The sequence below is a fragment of the Protomyctophum parallelum genome (genome assembly GCF_964188405.1).
Source record: "Protomyctophum parallelum genome assembly, chromosome: 4".
Classification (NCBI taxonomy): domain Eukaryota; kingdom Metazoa; phylum Chordata; class Actinopteri; order Myctophiformes; family Myctophidae; genus Protomyctophum; species Protomyctophum parallelum.
Window position 1 is genome coordinate 27,167,280 of NC_139700.1, and position 26,395 is coordinate 27,193,674.

General features: G+C 41.8%; 2 protein-coding genes across 2 annotated transcripts; both read right to left on the reverse strand.

Annotated features, from left to right (window-relative positions):
- Positions 1-223: 223 nt before the first annotated feature.
- mapk12a (mitogen-activated protein kinase 12a) lies at positions 224-14,459 on the reverse strand. The gene is made up of 12 exons (XM_083763374.1): positions 14,226-14,459; positions 10,559-10,688; positions 10,286-10,344; positions 9,782-9,893; positions 9,652-9,681; positions 7,698-7,745; positions 6,353-6,467; positions 5,508-5,579; positions 5,088-5,167; positions 2,027-2,105; positions 1,667-1,840; positions 224-557 (listed from the first exon to the last, which is right to left on the reverse strand). Exons 1-12 carry the CDS (start codon positions 14,342-14,344, stop codon positions 490-492), a joined length of 1,086 nt encoding a protein of 361 aa, XP_083619500.1. The 5' UTR covers positions 14,345-14,459; the 3' UTR covers positions 224-489.
- A 736-nt stretch (positions 14,460-15,195) lies between these two features.
- Positions 15,196-26,290, reverse strand: selenoo1 (selenoprotein O1). The gene is made up of 10 exons (XM_083763242.1): positions 25,902-26,290; positions 23,319-23,621; positions 22,930-23,133; positions 21,436-21,613; positions 20,551-20,681; positions 19,658-19,935; positions 19,145-19,307; positions 18,173-18,358; positions 17,650-17,806; positions 15,196-17,271 (listed from the first exon to the last, which is right to left on the reverse strand). The coding sequence occupies exons 1-10, from the start codon at positions 26,159-26,161 to the stop codon at positions 17,065-17,067; spliced, it is 2,067 nt and encodes a 688-aa protein (XP_083619368.1). The 5' UTR covers positions 26,162-26,290; the 3' UTR covers positions 15,196-17,064.
- Between the last annotated feature and the right edge of the window lie 105 nt (positions 26,291-26,395).

The following is a 26,395-nucleotide window of genomic DNA, read 5'->3' on the forward strand; positions in this document are numbered from 1 at the left end:
GAATTAAAATAGGCTATGAAATAATAGCTCTCCATAGTCCGTACCCTTCCTTTCTCCCATTCGCTCGCTGTATTTGTCTAGACTTGCGCTGTGTGTCAGTCACACACACACAGCACGAGAGAGAGAGAGAGAGAGAGAGAGAGAGAGAGAGAGAGAAAGTGACATTACTGCAGCCCAATGTTTCTTCAGTACAATGCAGCATTACATATACAGTATGGCAGCATTACATATACAGTATGGGAGTGGTGTTGACGTGTGGCCCAGTGGCCATTGAGGCGTCCAGCCATCTACCCTATGGTATTTATGTCTATGAGATGTCACATGATACCAGCCATTTCAGGAAATTATAACAGCATATTGATATATTAAAATGTACTGGCTTCACAGGTTAAGTGAACCTAATCAATAATCAATTGAAGTTATTTCAACTAAACGTTCAATGCACACACAAAATGCTGATTAGGTGACCTAACACAAGCCCCCCCCCCCCTACAGTGAGGTCTCCCTGGTCTCCAGCAGAACTGGTTTGAAGGACAAAATCTCTGTGAAGGTGTGACCTATGAGAGAGAGAGAGAGAAAGAGAGAGAGAGAGAGAGACTTTAAAGAAATCTAAAGTTGTCCGTCAATTGGGTACGTCTTTGATCAGATCGGTGAACGAATTCAGTATTTTAGCCGTCTCCAGACATACTTCCGGGTCCGTCAGAGCGGTGTTTGAACCGATCGGAGACTAAAACAGCCACTAATGTCTCATTTTACCGCTTTCCTTGCAACAAAAAAAGCTACTGGTCTCCCAAATCTGGCTGTGACAGGCTGTCTGCCCCACACTGAATACTATCGCCATTTTATACTACTCAACCCTGCACACATTCTAAATATGTCCCCGAAATATTGTACTGAGCAAATGGACTGTTACCACTTTCAATAATAATGATAATAATAGTCTTTATTGTCTCCACATCATATGTTTTCTTTGTCATGGACACTTGTACAGAACATTAATAATTCTACTCAAGTTGGAAGAATTAAGACCCATTTTAACCCTCTTCCTTTCCAAAAAAATTACATTATTGAAAAAAGATTCACGTGTTTAGATATTGCTATTTACAATGAGTAGCGGACGGGAGCTGGTGCCACTTGGACCCGGAAGTAACATAGGACTACAAAATGACGTCGGACTAAAATACCGAATAGAATCCACCACCTGTTTTCGACCGGCACCCGCCCCTCTAGACCAGAAACCACACAGGCTGTGACAGGCTACTGTCCCCACAATTCCCTGCATTAGTGCAGCTTGTGGACAAGTAACTTTCGTATCTGCACGCTTTCATGAGACTTGCACAAAGGACGCACTACAGCCAGCCGGCGGAATATGTAGATTGTGTACATATTATTAATATTATTAATAAATGCCTAAGTAATATTATTAAGTATAAATGTTTGGGCTTATGAGGCTATGTTCAGTCTGGGAGCCCAAATCCGATTTTTCAATCCAGTTGATCAAACTCACAGCGCGGTGTTCAATTGGGATGTGTTGTGAGCTTGTACATTCGCTATATTTCAACAGATTCATTTTATACAGATGAATGCAAACGATCACGATGATCTCGAATAATTGCGATCAGTGCGTACGTTAACGGTTGTATGTGATCATTGTGGCAGGGCTTACGTTTCCACTGGTCCAGGGACAGTTCAGTGTTGTCTAGTGAGTGGTCGTAGGGCTGAGCCTCCGTCTCCTCCTCTGGCTCTCTGAACTCGGAGAAGTAGGGCAGCATCAGAGCGTCCGCTGCAGTTACCCTGCTGGCCGGGTCCAGAAGTAACATGCGCTCCAGCACAGTCACGGCTGGGGAAGGAAGGAGTGAAGAGATGAGTGCACAAAAGATAATGGAGTGTGAATTTGACTGTGTGTGTGTGTTTTATTATCTTTAGGGCTGCAACTACCTATTATTTTCTTTATTATTATTATATCGATAACTTCAAATGGTTATTAACTGCACCCCTAATTATCTTTTACTTAAGAATGTCTTACCCTGCTGGTTCACTTTGGAAAACACTTGGTGAAGGTCTTTCTTTTCCACTTTGGGGAGACTTTTGATGTAGCTTTTGGCCTGAGGGAATAATAATAAAATAATTTCAACAACCAGATTACGTTAGTAATACATGTTTGTCTGCATAATGTGTGCGCTAGGACTTTACAATATATAATTTCAGTATTGGCATTGCGATGTACAAGTCACATGTGCAATAGTCACAGGGCATACTAGGATGCAATATGATGCTCAAATTAAATGACACTAAAATTATATTTTATAATTACTGTGTAATTCTTTAACTCTTGATTTTCTTTTTACTAGCTGCTTGAAACGCTGCTGGTATAAGGCTTCGGCAAATGTAATGACAGCCTAGTCCCTGATTGTCTGCCTCGTCTCTATGCTACCATGGCTGCCTCTCTAGGCTACTATGGCCTGCCGTAGGCTTAATTTGTTTCTCTAGGGTGGAGAGTCCCCAGGGAGCGCTTGTTTACCCTGCCGGCTACTACTACGGGCAGGGCGACAACCAATGACATGCCGGTTTTTGGACTCGCCACCTATGAACACAATTTTCGCGTCCCGTAGTGACGACCTAGTCCTATGGCCTATGGGACAGCAAGCAACGGCATGAACGGTCAAGGCTGCCTCTCTAGACAGAGAGACAGGGTGGCCAGCATGTCACTTTTATTTCTAAACCTGCACAATGAACAGTCCAAACATATACACGCTCCGACACTAGGCATGTGAAAATTAAACGACAGCCATGTGGACATTAAACGATCAACGTGTGTGATGCGACAGCATCGAACCCAACCTACTGCAGTGCACACGACAGACAGCAAAGCCCACTACAGAAAGTCCCACTACTAAGGTACAATATGCACAAGAATGAACTCACTGGCCCAGGCGGTGGCGTAACCGTCTGGGCACCCGACTGGTAATCCAGTCGCAGTGTGCCGCGGGTTCGACTCCCGAACCCGACACGGCCTTTACTGCATGTCTTCCTCCATCTCTCTCCCGTTTCCTGTCAGCCTACTGTCTGTCCCTTAAAAAAAACCAATAAAAGGCGTAAGCTGCAAAAAAACTCTTAAAAAAAAAAGAGAATGAACTCACTTACAGTAACAACAGTAGTAACAACAACTGACTTTAAAATGTAAAACGACAGACAGGGAGAGAGACAGTGTGGCTAACCACGCGTCACTTTTATTTCTCAACCTGCACAAATGCGTGTCTGTCGTCCGTCTATTACATGCATGGCTCAGTAAACATGGGCTGTTTGCGCTATGTGCATACATCTTTGTAAATGCATTACCAAGCCACTTTGTGAGCTTGTACGTCTGCTAACATCTACCTACAAGCTCACTGCATTGTGCGCCACCTGACCGAACCCCAGAACTATTCGTGGCAAGCAGATTGTCTCCTCGTCCATTCAGAGCATGTCCATTTATTAGCGCAAGCCTCATCCATAGGAATGCTAATGTTGCCATTGTCTCATGGGGTGCTAGGTGTGGGGGTCTGGGTGGACCTGTCGCCTGCCAGGTACAATCTCTCTCTTGTTTCGCATTGTGCAACTAGTGCCAACCACAACATACAATCAAAAAGTGCAACGCTAATGAAGATAGTGGCCTACACTACAGCCCGGCAACGCTTCATTGTTCCCACTCCATTTAAAGCAGTGTCATTAGGATACTAGTTCCCTGGGAAAGCGAACAAGGCTCAATTGTGACAATTATTTACTCATCATGTTAAACCCTCCCGCTCACTCAGATCAGCCAACGCAGGGAAGCTGGAGGTACCTTCACTAAAAACTCCGGGAAAACGCTCCAAACGTCCCAAACTCTTCTCCCTTCTGGCTCCAAAACTATGGAATGCACTTCCCATCACAGTCAGAACTGCAGCCTCACTCCCAATCTTCCGCCGTAGTCTGAAAACCCACCTCTTCATCGCCCGTAGCACTTGCCCTAGCCCAGCCCTTTATGTAGACTTAGATAGTAGCATTGTTATTTTAGACAGATTTATAGCTCGTTACGTAGACAGCACTAGAATTGCATTTTATGTAGTCATAGCACTTTATAGTACACATGTACCGGTATATTGTATAATATATAATATAGTATAGTATGTATAGTTGACATAGATACTCCACTGTTACGTTCTTAGTTTATACATGATTCATGATAACTACTTTTGATTATGTGATGTATGCCATGCTTTTTGTTTTTGCTTAAATGTATGCCATGCTTTTGTTTTTGCTTAAATGTAAGTCGCTCAAGAGCGTCTGCTAAATGCCTAAATTGTAAATTGATAGTAGTAGACTGACAACCTCTCGCCCAAATAGTCTGTCTCCTGATAATAATATACATCAGGATGACGTAAGCGCCTAAGGCCTGTTGCATATATTGAAAAGAGAAATTATACATTCTCACAATGCATTTTGAGTTTGTACATCTGCTATTGTGGTTTTGTATTTTCACTGTTTGTGAAATGGTCAATGCATTGTGGTGCACATTCTTTATGAGCTTGTAGACAGGCTATTTTACCCAACAGGTTTTACACTATAGCCCTACATTGGCTACGAAGGGAAAATATGTGTGTGTGTGTGTGTGTGTGTGTGTGTGTGTGTGTGTGTGTGTGTGTGTGTGTGTCAAAAATAGCCAATCTACAAGATCACTACGCATTGCATTACATTATTATATTCTTGTACAGCTGCAGCTAATTGTGGCAAATGTTCACCCCATAATAATGTGGTTAAACTTATTAGTGTGGTTATTATGTATGGTTATATGATGTTACTGCCCAGTGCGTGTGTGTGTGTGTGTGTATGCGTGCGTGTGTGCGTGCGTGCGTGCAGCTAGTGAAATATGTCATCTTTTCTTGTTATACATTTAAATGCATAGCTCTAAAAACCAAAAATAGCGATGTGCATTTCTGTGTGAGCATGTGGATGAATAAAAATGAATGTGCATGTGTGAAGCCTAAATGATGTTCTGTCACACAGTCGGCTGTTTCCGGTGCGTGCCGGTGTCATACATGTGTTGTGGTAGCATGTGCTGAACTCACATCCTGAGATTCTAATTTGGTGATGAATTCTTGAGTTGGCGTTCCCGTGATCTTCATGATCTCAGTAAGCTGATCAAGGTCTAAGGCACCACAGGCAGGGGTCAAGGTTCCAATATTATATTCACACACGGCCCAAATTATTGTACAAATCGTACAAGCTGTTTTGGAAAACAACATTCTAAATTTACAGACCTACGTCTAATAGCAATTTCCCAAAGGAGCTATTCAAATTTAAAGATACATAGGCTACACAGAGTATATCCCTGTACATTACTACCCTTTTTTCCCCCTTGGTAGTATCTCTTTCTTCTGTATCTGTTCTGTACTGTGTCCCGTCCCCCCCAGTTATAAGAAATATTCACCCCTGACTTCTGTGACCCCTGTGATTCCAGGCAGAGGGACAGGCTGATAAAAGGATACGGTCATTGCCTTTAAACAGAGGTTTTCCCTGCAGCATCTCTGCCATGATGCAGCCCACAGACCAGATGTCCACTGAGGAGAAAACAGCCCACATGACGTTAAACACACACACAATAGACATTTCACACTCTAATTAGCGTGTGTTCACACTTCACACTGTTCACCTCTAATGAAGAAAAATAAAAAGCGCTGCCAAGAACACTTTCTGCTGAAAAAGCTAAAAACGTCAGATGGTGTGTCACACGATCAACAGAAAACAGACTTTAACTTCTATTCTCAACTTTTGGAAAGCGCTCCACTCGCCCAAATAAGCACACTGACAAATAGAGTTTTGGTCATTTAGCAAAGGGTTAAATATAAAAAAGGTGGTGCCTATTTTATTTTATTTTTTGTAGAGAGTAGAGACAGTAACATACCTTTAATAAATATATACAGTAATTGAACAGTAACTGAATGGTGATAAAAGAGCACCACCTAGTGGATAATCAATATGCCTGCACAGAAATTGTGTGTGTCAAATTCTATGCTTTAATTGCGCTTCGTAGCATGACGGAAAACATACCTGCACGGTCTGCTTCCGTATGTCCCGTGCCAGCATATGACGTCATATCATATGCTGCTAAGGGACATACGCATCATAGCACCTGACTAACAACATTACTTGCACGCTCAGCTTGCGCAAGTAATTCTTGCAAAAAAGTTCCTATTTGTTTTTATTTTGGATTGTTTGTTTTTCTATTTGGTGGTTTTAATTTGTTCTGCCCTAAGGCATAGCTGAGTAAGCCGACTTCAAAAGCTCACTTACAAAACACCATGTGAAACAGCAGCAAATAGCAGATGATTACCAGTTTGAGTGTAATGCATCCAACTGAGGATGACTTCTGGAGCTCTGTACCAGCGAGTTACAACATATCCCGTCATCTCGCTGTCTGCCTGCCGTGCCAGACCAAAGTCCAGGATCTAACGGGACATGAAAAATGATTAAATGAAAATGAAAAGAAAAAACTATTATTACAATTACATTTGTAAACATTTTGTTTCCTAATCACAATTATTTTAGATACTTGCAATTATTATATTTTTGCATAATCATTTTCCACGTTCCAATGTTCATATAGTTTCCAAAAATAGTGGAAATAGCACATCTGCAAAGCACAAAACATGATGCGTTTTTCTTTTTTGTAGATCGGCTATTTCCACTATTAATGTTAATGATTTGCCCTGTGCACATCTTGTTTAAGAAGCCTAAAAGCCAAACAACAGAAATGTTAATTGCAATTATTGACTGATTAGTGACAATTAATCATCAAGTAAAATCATAATCGTGACAGCCCTACAACCATGCTTTCAGGGTTTGCTCTCACGAAACAAGACTCATGTGCAGGTGTGATGAGTTGAGACGACTGTGAGAGAGAGATCCTGTAATGCACATACCATAAACGCATATAGTCTTATTCAAAAGTGTTTTGAGACGTTTCCCCAACATTTTGAAATCAGCCGATCTACAAACTCACGTATCATGACAAATCTGATGGACGAGTTAAAGTGGAAGTGGTTAACTTAACACTCACTCATGCAAGACACGCATACCATACATCTGTAGAAGTTACGAGTACCATTTGAAGTTTGTGAACCATGGCTACACCAACTGATGTTTAACATGAAATCTATCGTTCTTTTTTGAAGAGTACATATGGAAATCTACTTAACCCATTTTGGGCGGGAACCCCTTTTGGTGTTAGCATTATGTTGTGCTTTAGCTATTGAAAAATAGCAGATCTACAAGCTCATAGCGCGCCACTCGTAGGTCTGCTATTTTTGAAAATCGAAGAACGACTGACGTAGTAGAAGACATTTTTAGAATCTGATCTCAGGTCAGAATGGAAAACTGTCAGGATGTAGAAGACATTTTCAGAATCTGAACTCATGTCAGAATGGGTTAATCTAACATAACACTTCCTCATGTGAGTGCAGAGAGCTCATTCCCAAGGCACAGGTCAATCTCAATCAGCCTACGGTCCATCTCTATTTTCACATCCGCAATAGAGCAGTGAAATCCAGGTTAAAAATCTGTTTCCCTTTGAAGAGCTGTCCATTTCTCAGCTATAACATCACAAGTAAAGTGTTGATACAAAATATACATTGACACATGGAGAGTTGATTTTGATACCAGACCACTACTCACTGTACCTTGAGCTCACAGTCTTGGTTGATGGCAAGATTTCCTGGTTTGAGGTCCTGCAAGAGTCCATACAAAACAATGAACCGAAATCAAGAATAAATAGATCTGTATGTCTGCATATTTTCTTAATTTGTTCTTTCTGCTGTTTGTGTTGTTTAGTTGCTCGTCTACATGTTGAATGTTTACATGAATCACAATGGAAACTAGTCTTTTTTGACAATAATTAGCCTTTTTTAAACAGGTCTTAACACTTATTTTATATCTTTAAGTGAGTGAAAGAGTGAAAACAGCACATTATAGGTAAACGGTGCTCGTATTTTACATTTCAGACCAGAAGACTGAACGCTCTGGCCAAGTTTGTGTTTAGACATATCTTGCCCTAGCAACCAAACACCACATCGAGCCTATTCTGATTCTGGTATACTCTTTTCTTTTTTGCACTCTAATATTTGATCTGATATTTTCGCTGTCATTATCTATGCTGCTGAATGCATAGAATGCCAAACAAAAATAAGTTAGACTCTTATGTACCTGTACACAAGATGTAACAATAAAATACAACCTTGAACCTTGATCTCGACTGTGCTTATAGAAGGTTGAGTTCCCTCTCAAATGAGCATTTCCCGACCCCACTTGCCTGAAAGCTTTATTTACCTTAGGGGCAGGTGGGCAACCCTTAGTGTGGTCACATTCATACCAGAGAGCTTTGTTGCGATTAAAACGAATCCTGCTGCGCATTTTCAGAAAGTGCACTTCGTTTGGCAGGTGTGAAGGCTCATTCGAATCGTAATGCGTATCAAAGAACCGCATTTTACTCCGAGCAAAAACGGGGGTTTCGCTTCGCTTCCAATCGCTCTTGATTACGATTCGGTGCAGGTGTGAATGCAATCCGCAGTAAATAAAGGAAATGAAGCAAACAATGTGGCGGGTGAGGAGCTGAACACAGTTGGAGACGGAGAAGGCATATTTTACGCAGTGCAAAGATGTCCCATTACCGTGGATACTAGACAAGCCCTGATCGAAATGAGGACGAGTACATTAATCAATTGCTTAAGAAAACACATAAAAACACTGCAGTGTATTATAGCCTACAGAATATTCTGTCTGTCTGTCTGTCTGTGCCGTAAACATGGAGTGCTGTCACTGTGTGGGGACTGGGGAGCAGGGACTTTCATCTCGATAAACTTGTAAACATTTTGCGCTGCTGTCTGTTATATCAGTGCGCTCAGCGCTGTGCCTTCATGCCCAAAAGTGCGTGGCTGCATGCGTATAGTGAGAGAGCGAGAGAGCTGGGAGGGGGGGGGGTCCAGTCCCAGACGGCACGACACATGCACGTTGCGAGTATAATTTTATCACCATATATTTCACTGTGTAGGCTAGTTTATGAATGGAACACATTGATAAAGGTCCCCCCTGCTGCGTTTCCAATTGCTGCGGATGACATGCAGTGTGAAGGCAAACCGCAGCAAATTAAATATGCAAGAATCCCAAAATCTCCGCCCATACGCATGAGTCTACCAAAGTATTAGGTGGGAATGTGACCTTAGTGTCAACACCTGCTGCTGTACTCTTTAACTGTCAATAGAGGGTATGCGAATGTATAAAGTGAATAGCAAATTGAGTGGCAAAGTGAGTTTAACATTGTTTAACATTGTTTAATGCAATCAGATAGGACTTTTCTGTTTGGATGTATGAGCTCAGGGCTGTCAAGGCCAGAAAGATTTTTTTGACACTCAGTAGGCGTTCCTGAGGATGATGTCACGCGCATACCCTCTATAAAATATCCAATCAATCAATCAGTACCAGAAAACATCAAGTCGATTCTAGTTAGTGACACTGTGTAAGTTGTGTAATTCTCGCAATTAAACCCAAGTACCACATAAAATGCAGGCTACATGTGCCAATGTAGACACAAGACATGCAAACACATGAATGTTGAAAATAAATACCAAAGCTACTTACCCTGTGAATTATACCAGCAGAATGAATGTACTGTAGTAAAACAATATATAACAGGGATTGAATCATCAAAAGTGAATTCAACTATATTACATTTTGCATTTGTGAGAGAGCAGACATCAGAGTTCCTCACCTTTAACCCTTTGAGCATCTGATACACAAGGTACTGAACTTTGTCTTCTGAGAGCCTCTGTATCTTCATGAGTTTCCCCAGGTCAGTCCCCATAAAGGGCATTACCAGATAACTGAATAAGGAAAATACAGTACATGCATTTATAATTCAGGAGCTGTGCAGTACAAAGGCTAAAGATTATCCATCAGTCTGCCGGTGCTAACTTTAAAGGGATTCAGTAGACTTTCTGTGGTCTGGGGTTTTCTGGCTCAAACAAGTGGACTGATTCTCCTGCTGTTTGTGATGTCACAGCCTGCAAATCCCATATATGTCAATGGGATTTGCCAGCAGATGTCACCGTTTTCACTGTTTTGCCTGTTTTCAATGCAGCTCAAAAGGCTTCCAAGCCCCAGAGAAAACTCACCACAGAAAATCCACTGAATGTTCAAACAGTACATGGTCCAATGTCATAAGGAATTAAATCTTTATGTGTGCTGCAGTGATGGAAAAACAATTTGTACTTACAAATCGTGAAATCTGTCCAGAGAGAGATCAGCAGTGAACACATCTATTAGGCCAATGACCTGAACCAGAGACAAATTGTATACATACAGTAATGAAGCCATGTCACTTAGACATTATAATTTAAATTCAGCTTAATAAACAAATTAAGCACAATCATGACAGCAAGTTGTCTTAAGCGTGTGCGTGGCCGTGGGCCATTAGACCAGTCTACAGATAGCAGCTTGTCTGCAGGGGCCCTGGACCACTGAACTAAGATCCTACTGTGAGACTCACATTTTCATGCTTCATGTGTTTTAGAAGCCTCAGCTCTCTGTAGGCCCTCTTGGCGAAAAGCTCAGACTGGAAGGGCCGGTGAAGCTTCTTGATCGCTACTTTGGCTTTTGTTCTAGAATCCACAGCTGAGCTGGAAGCAGAAATACATTAAAATACATTAAAACGCCTGGGCCATGGCTCAGTGGTCCAGGCACCTTGGATGGTTATCCAGTCTGGCAGTGTGCCGTGGGTTCGACTCCCGATCCCGACGGCCTTTACTGCATGTCTTCCCCCCCAGCCTACTGTCTGTCCCTCTATAAAACATATAAAATAAAGGCGAAAGCCACAAAAAAAAACATTTAAAAAATATATACATTAACACACACACACACACACACACACACACACACACACACACACACACACACACACACACACACACACACACACACACACACACACACACACACACACACACACACACACACACACACACACACACACACACACACACACACACACACACACACACACACACACACACACACACACACACTTCATGAGAGGGGGAGAGGTGGTGGAGTTAGTTGTTTTAGCAGACAGTTTGAGGGTCCAATGGAGTTACTGTAAGAGGTTTTGTCCAAAGCACTTTTTACTACTATCCATTGGTTAAATATTTTCAAAACACACAGCCGTAAATGGGGTTCACTTCAATATCACTGATTTATGCAAAAAAATTGTTATGAGGTTTCCTCCCGACAGCAACAATCTAATATATCATCGATCTAACGGTATTCATCGTTGCTTGACCGAGGGCGTGCATATCACGCACAGGCTCAAAAGCTTAATCAAAATAATATAATGAAAATGATTTTTTATTAAATCTAAATGCTGAGAGTAAGATGAGCGTTATTCAACACAAGCCTCAGGCTCATGTTGAATAACTGTGCCAGTAAGGCACAGTAAACCTGTGTGGGCCAGGGTGGCCTGCCAAGTGCGAACGCTTTCCATATTTTCAAGTTGGCCATGTGCCAGAAAAGCTTGGGAATCGCTGCCCTATATATATATATTCTTCCTTCATTCATAACGTATGTGCTACAGGCAACCTATAAGTAGTGGGAAACAAACATTTATAGCCTGCAGGTTCGCTCATGTCAAGTGCTATTATATGGTTGTTCTTGACTTGAAGAACTGGTCTAAGGAATTCATGCACTGCCACAGTCTTGAGTCATAGGATTATTGTGTTGTAGCTCTGGGGTTTTCAAACAGATTCATGTCATGGACCACACCACATTGATATCATGACAATAAAGTGAAGCTGACATTGAATAGGCTACATTTCTTAGTGTAAGACAAGTGAAAAATGAAAATGATTATAGGAGTTAGGACCACTGCTGGATGAAAAGAACTTGGCCTCGGTAAAAAGATAAAACAATGCAATGGAGAGGGGAGTTGCACCAATCAGTTCACACGGGTGTGATTTTTAAAAGAAGAATGGAAAAGAGTAATTTGTATGGGGGTGACAAATATATGAATAAGTACAACTGCATTATGGGACTGCTGCTTTTGCTTTATTCAATAGTTTTAATGCAAGTATTGAAAAGATTGCCGTTTGCTTGCATGTTGTTGATTATGTCTTGTTTTATGTATTTTTTCATGTGTCTTTGTAATGTGTATGACTGTATGTATGATTCTGTTAAAAACCAATCAAAATATTGAAAGAGAGAAAACAATGGTTATCAATAAAGTGAAGTCCACAGTCCTTATAGCCGTGGAGCCACAGGCCCAAAAGCTCAACGGTTAAGGTTTAACCTGTGATGTCATGACCTTATTTGTGTTTTTTTATGGCCATTTTTGTATACCCCACCATAGACAACCAATAGGCTATAAGGCAAATTTCATCGTACCAGCCAGCCTTCCAAAATTTGAGAGGACCTGTGATGTCATGACATACTTTTATTTGTATTTTTTATTTTAATTTGGTCATTAAGGTCCACAGAATGAGAGGTCTGCTCTGCTGGAAATATCGCGAAGTTATGGCCATTTTTGTACACCCCACCATAGACAACCAATATAAGGCAAAATGTCATCATACTTTAAGTAGCGTGTGACATGTCAAACTATAGGGGGTATTCATGATTCTGAATCCATTCCAAGCATTAGTTTTGCACGAAAAACACTCCTTGGCCTAAAAATGGCGGGTGTTCACTCTCCATTCCTACATGGCGATAGCCGTCATCACAAATGTGAAGAGGTCAGCACATTTGGGCACGTGGATTGTGGATATAGCCGAATTTAGGCCAAGGAGTATTTTTCGTGCAAAACTAATGCTTTGAATGGATTCAGAATCATGAATACCCCCTATAGTTTGACATGTCACATGCTACTTAAAGTATGATGACATTTTGCCTTATATTGGTTGTCTATGGTGGGGTATACAAAAATGGCCATAACTTCGCGATATTTCCAGCAGAGCAGACCTCTCATTCTGTGGACCTTAATGACCAAATTAAAATAAAAAATACAAATAAAAGTATGTCATGACATACTTTACAACAATTTTGGAAGGCTGGCTCCCCGTCTAGGGGTTCCAGGGCTCCACAGCAGCTTTAAAGCCTCAATTTACCGTTGGACGAGTTGTGTGCTTGTAGATCTGCTATAATACAACATTTCTACAACAATATTTTTGGAAACATTGTAATGAGTCTGACAAATCGTGGATGGGGGTCCCTGGCACAACCCATTTCCAAACTTTTAGATTAAAGGGTTTGAGAACCAACCACGTTAGTATATAATACTCTAAATAAATTATTTACCAATTACCGTATTTGAAATAATGTTGTATTCATTCAAATAAGTTCCGGATTCCAGCACAAAAGGCTACGCCCACGATCTTAATCATTGATGAGAGTGAGAGCACAATAAGGGACCCCAGTCTGTGTGAGCACTGAGCAGTGTGAGCACGCAAGGTGGCGAATGGCTGCTTAATAAACCATTATGGACAGCTTCTTGCTCATTTGTGTGGAAAATGTTCGTGTAAAGTACAATTTTATCGCATAATGATGATACATTATTCGAAGCACAGAGGCATTCTTCAAAAGCATATGTATACATGAAACATGACAGTGAACGGTTCTTCGATCAATGCTGTGTGTGAACTGTGAAGTACTAGCCTACTCATACAAGGAAGTGAAGCAAGCCGGCTGCTTGGAGTCGAGAACTGAATGTTCATGTCACGCGTCCGTTGTTTGTTTTGAAGATGATCAGCTCGTGTTATTGTGATTGTGAATCAGTTCTTGTGAATCCACAAAGCGACACCGTGGTACGGACCGAATATATATACCGTAGGCTCACTCACACCGCACAAGGCAAGCTACATTTCCTTTGTTTAAGTGCTGTGCTGTCTGAATTGAACAATAATGAATGAATAATAAACTATATCCAGCAGTGCCACCGTCTGTTCTTAAACATCATTATCACTGACACTTATCTTAAATGATTGATTGATAGTTTAAGACCCAAATGAACCCTTACGACTTACGAGTAACTGTACAGATGGAGGGTTCATTTGGTTCCATGAGCCATCTGTAGCCTACACACTCGCAGTTGGGAGTCCGTGGTGGGTGGGTGGCCCAAACTGAGAGGTCGAAGAAAAGAAAAAGTTTTTTAGGACCAGTGCCAGACTTACCAGACGGTACCATACGCTCCCGTCCCCACCTGCCTCAGGTCCCGGTACCGCTCCGGTACCTCCCATGTGGTCTTGTTCACCTCCTGGCGGCAGTATCCAGGTCTGATGCGATTAGACATAATATTTCATTCACTTGTCTTGAACCAAGTTAAAACTAAGTCTTCGCCGTTGCTTTATTGAGTCGGTATAATGGTTTCTGTTCCGTCCTCACGCATCCATTGTCTACCCCTGTGTTTTCACCCTAGTGTCTGTAGTGCGTGCGCAGCGCAGGAGGGCGCAACCCGAGGTCACCAAAGAGAAAAGCCACTCCCGAAAATGCTCCAACACACATGCTGTTGTTTTTTAATCACCTAGGCCGGGTTATTTATACGTAGCCTACAGTGTTGTTGGTAACAAACAAGTTGAAACAACCAATCTGATTAATGGCAGGACGTTTTAATAATGGCACCGACCAATGCACATTGATCCATGATTCTAACTCGGGTATCCAGGTGGGACTAAACAGTCTATTAACATGACTTTTTTTAATTCCTGAAAAATAATATTAAAGGTCTGGTAGGTAGCCCGATCAACGTCTAAATTGTGGAAACGTTTAAAGCCGGCCCCTCTAGCATTTTGAGTGGAATATCAGAAATTCCATTAAGCAAAATTTTATATCAACTTAAAAGCATGAAAAATTATTACAAAAATGTCTGTCTTCTTCAGGTATGTGACTGGGTAGTGTCTGGAGCTTTCTTGCTGTGACTTGTAGGCTACAAGACATGGTGTGTAGACATTCCATACAAAAGCAACTGACTGACAGCATATTTATATAAACATGACCTTCAGGAATCAGGTTGGAGAAAACTAGTGTGATTTGAGTCTGGCTTATTAGCCAGGCTAGGGGAAAACATTCAACAACAACACTTGTTGACTGGTGAGTCAAAAGGTTTTCCACAAATTGAAGAAGAAAAGTTGGTCTTTCTATAAGTATCTTTGTATTTTTGGTTACATGATCAATCACATTATGCAACAGAAACACAGCCTTTATGCATAAAACATGAGGAAAGCTCTTATAAGAAACGTTGTGAACAAGATTTGTATAATAACAGCTCAACACATTTATTCAACATCTCATGTTCATACCAAGATTCTTGCTTGATGGGTGTGAAAGGAATAACACTAATGTGAGGTGAGGTTATGACCAAATGAGCAGTCACTCTAGTCTAGGACCTAGAGTCTAGGTCACTGGTTCCAAAACACTGGGTCAAGACCCATTTGTGGGTCGCAGATCCATTTCTCAGTCACCTGTTAATATCGCTTTATTTATTTTTGTTTCCTGACAGTCAAGAAGCATTTCGCGAAATTTGTGTAATTTATAAATTAGAAAATAAATATGTTATAAGTACAGAAAATAGCCAATCTACAAGCTCACAACGCAGTGCAAAGCCACATATTGTGAGCTTGTAGATCTGCTATTTTCACTAGTTTGGGTCCTGAAACGTCTTAATTTCTCTTTTGGGTCTTGAGCTAAAAGGTTTTAATGGACTGCTCCACGTCATGAAATAATGTTAGTGAATTAATGTGAATATAGTATTTTTCCCTTCATAAGAATAATTCAAAGAATCACGTTTATAAGAGCATTCATTTAAAAAATGATTGAATCTTAAAAAGGCTTACTATTTTTTCGATTTGATGAGTTCAGTGTCAACTACAATCCATTCAGTTACATATGATGGGAGATAACACGTTTTAATTAATATACACAATGTGTTCTAGTGTGAACCCAGCAACTGCTACGTCAACACTAAAATATTTCCTCCCGTTTCGATTATTAACTGTGCATGTTAATTGCGGCTTACTCTATCGAGTACAAACATTCCCTTTCATTCTAATACCCCCCAACAAATGAAACGCAGTCAGCTCAACTCTCACGCACATTCAATTATTTGGTATACTATCGTCATCATCAGGCAATCCAGTTAGTTCTCCATGGTTATTCAAACACAGACAGGTCATTGTAGGACTGGTTGTCTGGGTCATCATCAATAGGCAGCACAAACCCAAAGCCCAGAGAGAGAACCGGATCAGGACAGCAAATAAAGTTTATATTGTCGCTTCCGGGCAAAAACCAACTATCTCTATTTTTAAACTTTTCTTTAATAAATCAGTGCTATTGAACACCATTTACAACCAACATCTGTGTGTTTACTGTGTTAGGTTTTTTTGTTTCTTCTGTCCGTAATTCTAATCAATGATGGACAAAACAACCATATCCACAATAATGGTCAAAAACCTCCTAACTCCACTTGAGCTGTATTGATGATAATATCATTCAAGTACCATACCAACTTTGATGAGGCAGTCAGGCAGAGTTGTGTTTTAAAACATGGTCTTTTTCATTTCCTAAAAAGTTTATATTTTGGACACAATTGGTTTTTGCCCGACAGCAGATATATGTATAATATGTGAAATGCATACATTCTAATTATGCCTTTCTTTTCCTTTGCCATTTCCCTGAACACATTCTCTCCTCTTTTGGCTTAGAGAATGCTTGCCTATGGAGTGTATTGCCTGCCTCGTGCTTGCCTTCCATGCACTGCCTGCTAAAGTAACAGAGAGAGTTTACAATTGTACTGTGTGTGTGTGTGTGTGTGTGTGTGTGTGTGTGTGTGCACGCAAGTAAAGAGATGTGAGGAAAAAGAAAAGACCAATGTTCAATTTACTGTCACACACTGAAAATAGCCTAATATGTTCGGAGCATGAAAACTGGCTTGCAACTAGATATAAATCCTGCACAATAAACTCTCTCTATCACTTTAGGTAGGCTAGCGATAAGTCAAGGAAGGCATTACGAAGATCAGCTGACGCAGATGGCGTTCGCTTCAGCAGGGGGTCTACTGGTATATGGAAGAGGGACTCTCATGGATGAAGAGGTTGCTTCCTCCAGCTGTCCCTCCTCTCTCTCCGCCTGCTCCTCGACACCTCCTCCACCCACCCATAAAGGCTCCTCTAGACCTGGGTGGGAGGAGAACGGCTTCTCCAGAATCTGCAGGACCCGTCGGACCTTCCGAAGGCACAAGAAAAGCAAACAAGCAGTTAAAAATAAATAAAACTAAACCTGAAAAGAGGGGGGGAAAAGCACAACTAGCATACGTGAAAAGGGGATTGTGTCCAGCATGGATGAGGGAGCATTCTAAAATGATCATGAATTGACAAGGTGCGGCATATGCTCATACTTGCAGAAACATTTTCTGAAGAAAAACGGAACATATCAGCAAATTCACAGGACAAAATGTACACCGACATTCGAATATGAATAAACAAGACAGTGAAAAGTTTGTAGTGGTTCACTGTGTATACACATAGCCGCGTGAAACGAGCTATGATTGGCATAGAGTAATCCTAGCAAATATGAGAAAACAGTTGATGCTTGTATGCTGACCTCAGAGAAATCTCCACTCTCAGCAGCCTCAATTGCATTCTGGGCAATGTAGTTTCTGAGCACCACACGTGGATTAGTGCTATCCATCACTCTCACCCTCTCCTCCTGCACTGCCTGAATGTTATCCTGGCCCTCCAGCTCCCGGGCCAGACGCTTCCTGTAGCACATGATAAAACAGGGAACTGAGTCAATGGAACAGTGCCACAGTCAACAGACCATTTCCTCTTCCAGTCCGTTAGGAGTTAAGACTGCAACTATCGATACGTGTCTTAGCTTCTACGGAACAGTTTAATTAAGCCATATTCTGTATCCCATCACACAATGGTGCATCGGGACAAGTCGTGAGTTTGTAGATCTGCTATTTATTTTTTTCATTTTTGGAACCAATGATGACATGCCCAAAATGGGGATCAATCACCAATCTACTAATCTAGTGTTACTATTACATGATCGATTATTGATTATATATTTTGTATTTTAAATCGTATAGTTTGGTTAACTGTTGTCTGCCCCTCTTCCCCACCTGTATGAGCTGATCCACTGGGTCCAGTCCTCTGCCAGTTTGCTGGTCAGATCTTCCTGACTGTTCTCCAGCAGCTCCTTAAATTTGCTGAGTTTCTCCAGCTGCCTGGCCAGGGTTGTCCTGTCTGAGATCATCTGAAAGAGGGCTGGGTTGCTCTGGGCCATTGACATCAACATTGCCAGCTCACTGGCAAGAGGAGAGATGGTGGGAAAAGTGATGCATTTAGTCTATTTAGTATTTTAATTAAACATGTGCTATCTTGACAGGACAGTGAACACTATGCAAGTTTATTTTAATTAAAAAAAAAGTTTTGCCTCTATATACAATTTTTAGACAGACATTGTAAAGGAAATACAAGGAATAAAAGACAAGGTTAAGTGATCTGTGTGCTGCATCTGTACCACTGATCTGACTATTGTAGAGCCTCTACTGCTACACAGTAAGCATACTGTAGCTCCACAATGTTACCTCCCATCGCATACAAACCTGTGTGTCCCATGCGAGCACTGACTATCCTACTGCTGAGCTAAGCCTGTTTGGGCAGGAGATATTATGCGTGCTTTGTGTTTTGTGCAATATACCACCTGTCAACAGATTTAATCAAACTTTCTCAATTGAAGAGTAAGGAGACCACCTCCAATGCTGTCAGTTAAATATAGAGATTAGTTATGTTTTACTCGCTAAAGCAAGTTATGTACTGTTACTTTGAATTGTAAATGTCAGCCAAGTGAAATTAATTCCACTCATCGCACTAATTACCTAAAACATAGACCCGCCTTGAGAACAGCATTGGCCTGCGCTCTCAACTTGAAACAATTTCAACTGTTGTCTGAACGCAGCACTCATCAGTGTCAATTGGAGCTCTGCAAACATTAGCAGTGAAGCAGAGGTTGGACCAACCATCCGTTTGTGTGGCAAACATATTGAGCACCTGAACAAACTTAATCTGTACTGGGTCATAGAGTCTCTCACCGTGGATCCATTGTGGGCTTGTTGGCAGCCTTCAGTTCCTCTAGGTGGGCACACTGCACCAACAAGAGATCTGTGGCCTGCTTGACAATGTCCTCCTCCACCTCACCTTCAGCGGGGCAGGGGATTTGACTGAGGCTTCGGAAGGTGTTGGAAAAGTCAGCTCCTGTTGGGGGAACAGGCAAAATGAACAGAATAAATATTGACAATCATTGTGTAATATCTGCTGCATGGTGCTGTTGTTGCGTCTTAACAATTCCAAAACTAGTTTGGCCGCGCCCTCATTGATTTTAGGGAGCACTTGTTTTGGTTCGCTTAACATCCTGCAATTTAGAAATTGCCACACCTCACGAGCCTCAAGGCCTTATTTTCAGGGGATTTTTGTAAATGAATTGTTTTGAGACACTGGCATAGTGTGTTAGAGGTGTCTCAGCTCAGCTGACTTGGGGCTCAACTGGTTTGGGAATCACAACGTGTAATGGTCTTGTAAAGCATTGCCATGCTAAAAACAATCACCTGTGTTATGCATGGTCTGCAGCAGCTCCCTAATCAGCACCTCATCCTCAGGCTCCTCTTTCGTCAACAGGCCCAACTTCTTCCTCATGTTCCGTAGGTAGAAGCCGTTATAGTGGTCCCCGTATTCAGCCACAACAGCCTTGGCCCTCTCTGGTGGCAGCTCAGGAGCCAGTGCCTCTGCCAGCTTCACCAGGTTCCACCTGCATATGTCTGGCTGGGCCTGGTACGTGTAGCGGCCCGAATTATCAGAGGAATTACAGATGAAATCTGGATCAAACCTGGGAGGGTGAAAGCAAAGCAAATCAAATTAACCACTCACAATTTGTTGTATGAGAGTCTGTAATTCTGCTATTTTGACACTTGTTTTTCCTAACGCCCGGGGGTATATACTGTAGGACCATTAAATCAGGGTGCCCAGCGATTTGCAGCTACAGAGCGCATTTCAAGGTGCACCAGGCGCCATCTTGGATGTAGCTGAAGTAACTAGATGTAGCCAAAAGTTTCCAAAACACCCCCGAGGCGATCAGCAACAACGGGAGGTATGATTACTTCTAACGCGACTAGCGACTGTGATGGGCCGTCAAAATCATAATCTTTGGTTAGAATTGGACAGATGATTTAGATCAAGAGTTATTCACGTTTTAAGATTCTCGATCTCATCCACTAAAATGGGGGGGGGGGGAGACGTTTTGGATGACGTCCCAACCGGAAATGAGATCGAATGTTGCCCAACAGGCGCTCCCAGCCTGTGGAGCGGTGAGCTCGGTTATGATATCAATAAAGTTCCGTCCTGTGATTAATCTCTGTCCTGAGCGTTACTATTTGATAGGACGGAGACCTCCGTTTATGCCGCTCAGGGTGTCAACATGAGCACGGAGCAAACACACACAGACCTGTCCATAAAGCCAAACGGCCCATAGTCCAGTGTGAGTCCCAGGATGCTCATGTTGTCTGTGTTCAGGACTCCATGGCAGAAGCCTACACACTGCCACTGGGCCACAAGTCGAGCAGTGCGCTGCATCACCTGAAAGCAAGACACGAGAACTGTTATCACGCCTGTACCAAAAAATACAGACCCTGTATTTATCGCAGAAGAGAACTTTGTCTGTCTCTGTCTCTCTCACACACGCAAGCACACACACACACACACACACACACACACACACACACACACACACACACACACACAAATGCTATGGAAATGCCAGAGGTTTCTGTTCTTATTGCTAATATGGTAACCTAATAATAGAAGGCCTATAGTGACTCAGCACATGCACTGAAGTCAGGCTGTCATTATACTGTAGCTGCTTTGGAAGATAACCATGAAGCAAAATCCTAATGTTCTTGGCCATAAACAAAAAGGTCTGCCCTTGGGTGCTAAAAGCTGACACTCTCACTCTTTGAGTAAAACTGTGAAACCGATACACGTGATACAAATAGCCCTGTGTATAATTTTGTTTTTTTAAGTGTCTTATTTAATTAATTAATGAAGAGTAGGCCTGGCCGCCTGGGCCGTGGCTCAGCAGTCCAGGCACCTTGGCTGGTAATCCAGTCTGGCAGTGTGCGACTCCCGATCCTGACGGCATTCACTGAATGTCACCCCCCCCCCATCTCTCTCCCCATTTCCTGTCAGCCTACTGTCTGTCCCTCCATAAAAAATATAAAATAAAGGCTTATGTTTGACACACTGGCTGAATGTTAATTGGAGTTATCTTGGATCTTTTTTTGTTGGTTATAGAAAGCTGGGATTTGCACCATTAGAGGAATCTGATATTTACCTCTCTGAAGAAAGCTACGTTCCTCTCCACCCTGTCCGGGAAGTCCTGCTGGATCTCAGGGTAGAACATCTCAATGACATAATCCATCATCTGGCCTCTGAGCTCATCGCGTCCATAGCTGGGCCCATGGCGGCCTGTAAGCTCATCAGGCGGCTTGAAAATCTCAAAGGATCCAAACCTGTATATTATAACAATGGTAAATGGTAAATGTTAATCTATATAGCGCTTTTATCCAAGGCGCTTTACATATTTTTATAGATACACAAGTAAGACGCGCAAACGCGGGAAGCGAACGCAGCTCGTGTGTGTGTGTGGTTGTTTGTGTTTGTGTGTGTGTGTGTGTGGTTGTGTGTGTGTGTGTGTGTGTGTGTGTGTGTGTGTGTGTGTGTGTGTGTGTGTGTGTGTGTGTGTGCTACAGCTGCGCCCTCTGGTGGCGGGCGGGTGGTGTCACAGCGGGACAGACACAGACACACACACAGACAGACATGATCTGCAGGGTCTCATAGTTAGTGCTCATTGCATTCGCAATCACTGCGTTCGCAATTACCCATTCACACACACACACATTCACACAGCGATGGTGGAGGAAACACAGCGATGGTGGAGGAAACCTGCACAAGGAGGACACTATTTACATACTAGCCCGTATCTAGACAATAATATCACTTGCTTTAAAAAAGAAAAACTAGTTCTCCATAACAGTATAACTGCTGAAAGAGCAACTGTCTGGGTATGATGAATTGATATTTGTGCATGCTGTAGTATATTGACTATGTAATTATAACATACGTAGGTGCTGTTTTTTCACATTATTTGAAATTTTAGATTTGTATTTTAGGTTATTCGATTTTTAGATTGCAATTGCATTTTGTTGATTTGAAGTTTATATTGAGGGTATGTGCGTGATATCATCATCATACCTGCAAGTTATGCGGGAACGCCTACCGAGTGGCAAAAAACTACTTTATGGCCTAGACAGCCCATACATCCAAACAGAAAAGTCTTATCTGATTGGAACAACGTTAAACTCACTTGTCCACTCACTTTGCCAAACACTTTATGCATGCACATACCTAGCCTGGCTAATAAGCGGACAGACTCAAATCACACTGTCGTCCGCCAGAAGGCAATTATTTTTTGCCAACGGCTGATTCGTGTCTGGCTTTAGCCAGGCTAGCACATACCCTCTATTGTAAGCAGCAAAATAATTCTGGGCTTTTTTTATTCTTTTAATCCTGTGATCATGCTCAAAGCTGCATAAACAATTTCCAGCATTTAAAATTATCCGATTCCCTGTCTTATATCAATGAATAGACTGAATCTATTGCACCATAGTTACTGCTTACACAAGGATGCCCAGTTATACATACAAACTGAGTGCTTCTCTGTTCGGGCGTATGACTATATGAATGTATACCAGTGCCCAACTAGGGCACAGACGATATATCGGTTTTGCATATATATATATATATATATACGACAGATGTCACTGACCTGAGGAAGGTAGGAGCAATGCGGAGGACTATAGAGCATCTCTCATGGCGGGGGTGTCCATCGTATCGAATATCCCGTACGACTCTGCTATCAGATGTCACTACAGAGCCTGCTCTAGTGGTGGGGATACCCAGGGCAAACATCGCCTCACTGCACAGAAACTCCCTGATGCTGGAACGCAGCACCTTACGACCATCAGCTGATCTAGAGATAGGAGAAGGACAAATCAGAGTGTTATTTAACTGTGGAACAATGGATCCTTAAGTTAAAGGGCCCCAAAGGAACCTAGGTCCTTGTTACTCTGAGAGTGAACGAATGGGTCCATTTTGGTTACATTTGTATTTTGCACACAGTTTTTTCTTCAAAAAGTAGTGCACAACTTGTCGCACCTGGAATAAGGCGTCAGTCCAGCGCCCTTCACCTGCATCTCCCAACGGCCACTCGGGTTTTCCTGCAATAGTTCTGGGTTCTGATGAGCAGGAACCTTCACCTCCCCCAGGTAACAAGCCGCTCCGTCGCCCAGTTGCCCGGCAAAGTGTCCGAACTGGTGTCCACAGTAGCAGTGGGCCGCTGGCTCCGAGCCCGGCATGATTTTGGAGCCGCTAAGATACCCCGGTGCAAGAAGATCGCTCAGCACCTCGTCCCCCTTGAGCCCCAGCAACGCCAGAGCTTCATTAGAGACTGCCACAAACCTTTGAGTTGACCAATGAGATTAAAATGTAATTTGAACAAGAATAACAAATTAAATTCTCAAAAGATTAAACAATGACGAACACAAATTATATATCACATATCCAAAAACGAGTATACAGTATACGCTAATCTAAAGAGTAATGCTCATATATACATTTACAACTCATATAATATTATACATTATATACTCATACTGTATATGTATACAGTAGCCATGGATATTAAAATTGGCTTAAAGGACAACTTTAGTTTTTTTTTCAACCAAGGTTCATGTTTTAGGTTGTTATTAGAGAAAGTAAAAGATGAGTGTTAATTTTTTTTAATTTGCTGCTTTTTTTTGTTTTAGAGATTTTAGCTGTTTTTGACAAGGGGGAGGGGGAGGGGGCATTCGAGCATGGGGCTAAATATGTATTTTTTTACATAATCTTATAGCGATTTCATTTTTTTATCATTTACTATAGTCCTACTAGACCCCAAGAAATTACATCTGGCCACAAAAGTTCACAGGATCTACTGAATATGAAGGTAGCATATACTGGGGGAAACCACACTGTGTGTCATAGGCTCAATATGTCAGTTTGACACATTCAGTAGATCCTGTGATCTTTTGTGGCCAGATGAAATTTCCTGGGACTATAGTAAATAATAAAAAAATAAATCGCTATAACATTTTGTAAAGAAATACATATTTAGCCCCATGCTCGAATGCCCCGCCCCCCTGTCAAAAACAGCTAAAATCCTTAAAACGAAAGAAAGCAGCAAATGAAAAAAATTAACCCTCATCTTTTACTTTCTCTAATAACAACCTAAAACATGAACCTTGGTTGAAAAAAACTAAAGTTATCCTTTAAGGGATGACCGAACAGTGGACGGGCGAACCTCTGATATCACACGGGTTTCCGAGGCTAATGTCACCATGACTCAGCCATAGCCATATAAGGAGTTCCCAATGCTGCCCAAATATGGAGTGTGTTGTCTAACCGCAATGTGTCATCCCATGATGACACATTGGCAAACAAATCAGTGAGGGATCTCCATACATGGGCATAAAGGGACAAGATTGACATGACAGATAGCAGCCAGAACCTCTATCTATAAAATATACTCTAAGGCTGCAAGATATATCGAAAACGTACCTTCATCGAGGTATCATCATGCATATACATATCGGTATAGGTATACATACATATCGCGAGAGACGCTATTTATCGAGATAAATAAATTTCATATTATGTCTATTTGCCAATTGTGCAATCCTTTCGGCAAAACACTGTGGAGTGGAGATGGAAGTATAAATCAAGTTGAGCATAACTTGCTTGCTCAACTTAACATGTTCTGTTTATATCAAGTAGCGCCTCATCAAAATTACTTCTCCCCAAATCCAAAAGGACAATTTTATTTTCCATCCTGAATGGCAGCAGGCCTAATTATTACTAGTTATTATTGCATTTAGTTGCAATAAATGCAACTGAAAGTCCAAGTTCAGAGGCATTGCTTTTTGTTAGGCTAGATATTCGTTTTACATATTGAATTAATATGTCTTTAGTTTACTAAACTTAACCTTAAGCAAAAATACATTAAAGCTATATACTTACAAGTCATATCGTTATTGAGGTATTCAACATTATCGAATATCGCATGCTTTCCTAATATCATGCAGCCTTACTATACTGACTTATATAGATACATTTCATACACACATACTGTATAATTAATTGTATTGTATAACACACACACACACACACACTTTTATCAGTGGTTCTTGGGGTGCCCAGCTATATAAGGAAATATAGCATCAATTAAGTACTACTAGTCTAACCCTATTTTATACTTTGGCTATTCAAAAATAGCAGAGAACGGGAGTGATGCCACACGTTGTGAGGGAGGTTGTAGATCAGGGGTAGGCCTAGCCCCTCTCGGAACCCTCCGTAAAGCTTTTCTGAAATTTGGATGTCACTTATCTGGGTCTCAAAAAATGTCAGAAACTTCAGTAGCATTGGGTTCTGCTTGTAGGGCTAGGGTAGGCTGTGCAGGTAGACCACTAGCCCTGAAACATGACTGCCAAATTATGAGTCATGAACCATGGCTAGTAGACCACATGACATTCCCCTAAAAATGACTGTACCCAGTCCCATTCTGCAATCTGTTATTACAATTTTCAATCAATCAGTGACATAATTACTTAATCATACTACATACTCAGACACTAGAGCTTATTATAAAATAAGCGTATAATATAAATATATTCATATTTCATAGCCTATTCCTCCTTTCTCCACCTGGGTTTGGTGACAGGCTGTGGCACCACCCTGGAGAAACAGGCTCCCTTCACGCTGCGGACGCCGGGCTCCGTGCAGGGATCCACGGGCAGCTTCTTCAGAACAACGTTGTCAAAGTCCAGCCGCTCCAGAGACGAACGACCTACAACCAGTCCCATCACGCCGTCCATCACCACACCTCCACCGCACAACAGTCTGATCACAGTACCGGAGCAACCACCAAACACCCGTGAGAGAAGACGCGGTCCGAATGAAGCCATTCAATACATGACATCCGTGTAGTTACTGCGACGGCCGCTGCATGATATCATTATGATTTAATAAGCCAAACTTTCAGTTTCATAACATGCCTTGTACAACAGCGGATGTTTGGCAACTTGGATTTGCTGTTGCATCATTATTTGTCCGGCTGGAAACAATGACAAGAGCGGAACGACTTTAACGTGACACTGACGCCCACGGAGTAACGCACTAAAGTTAATATTGCCACATTA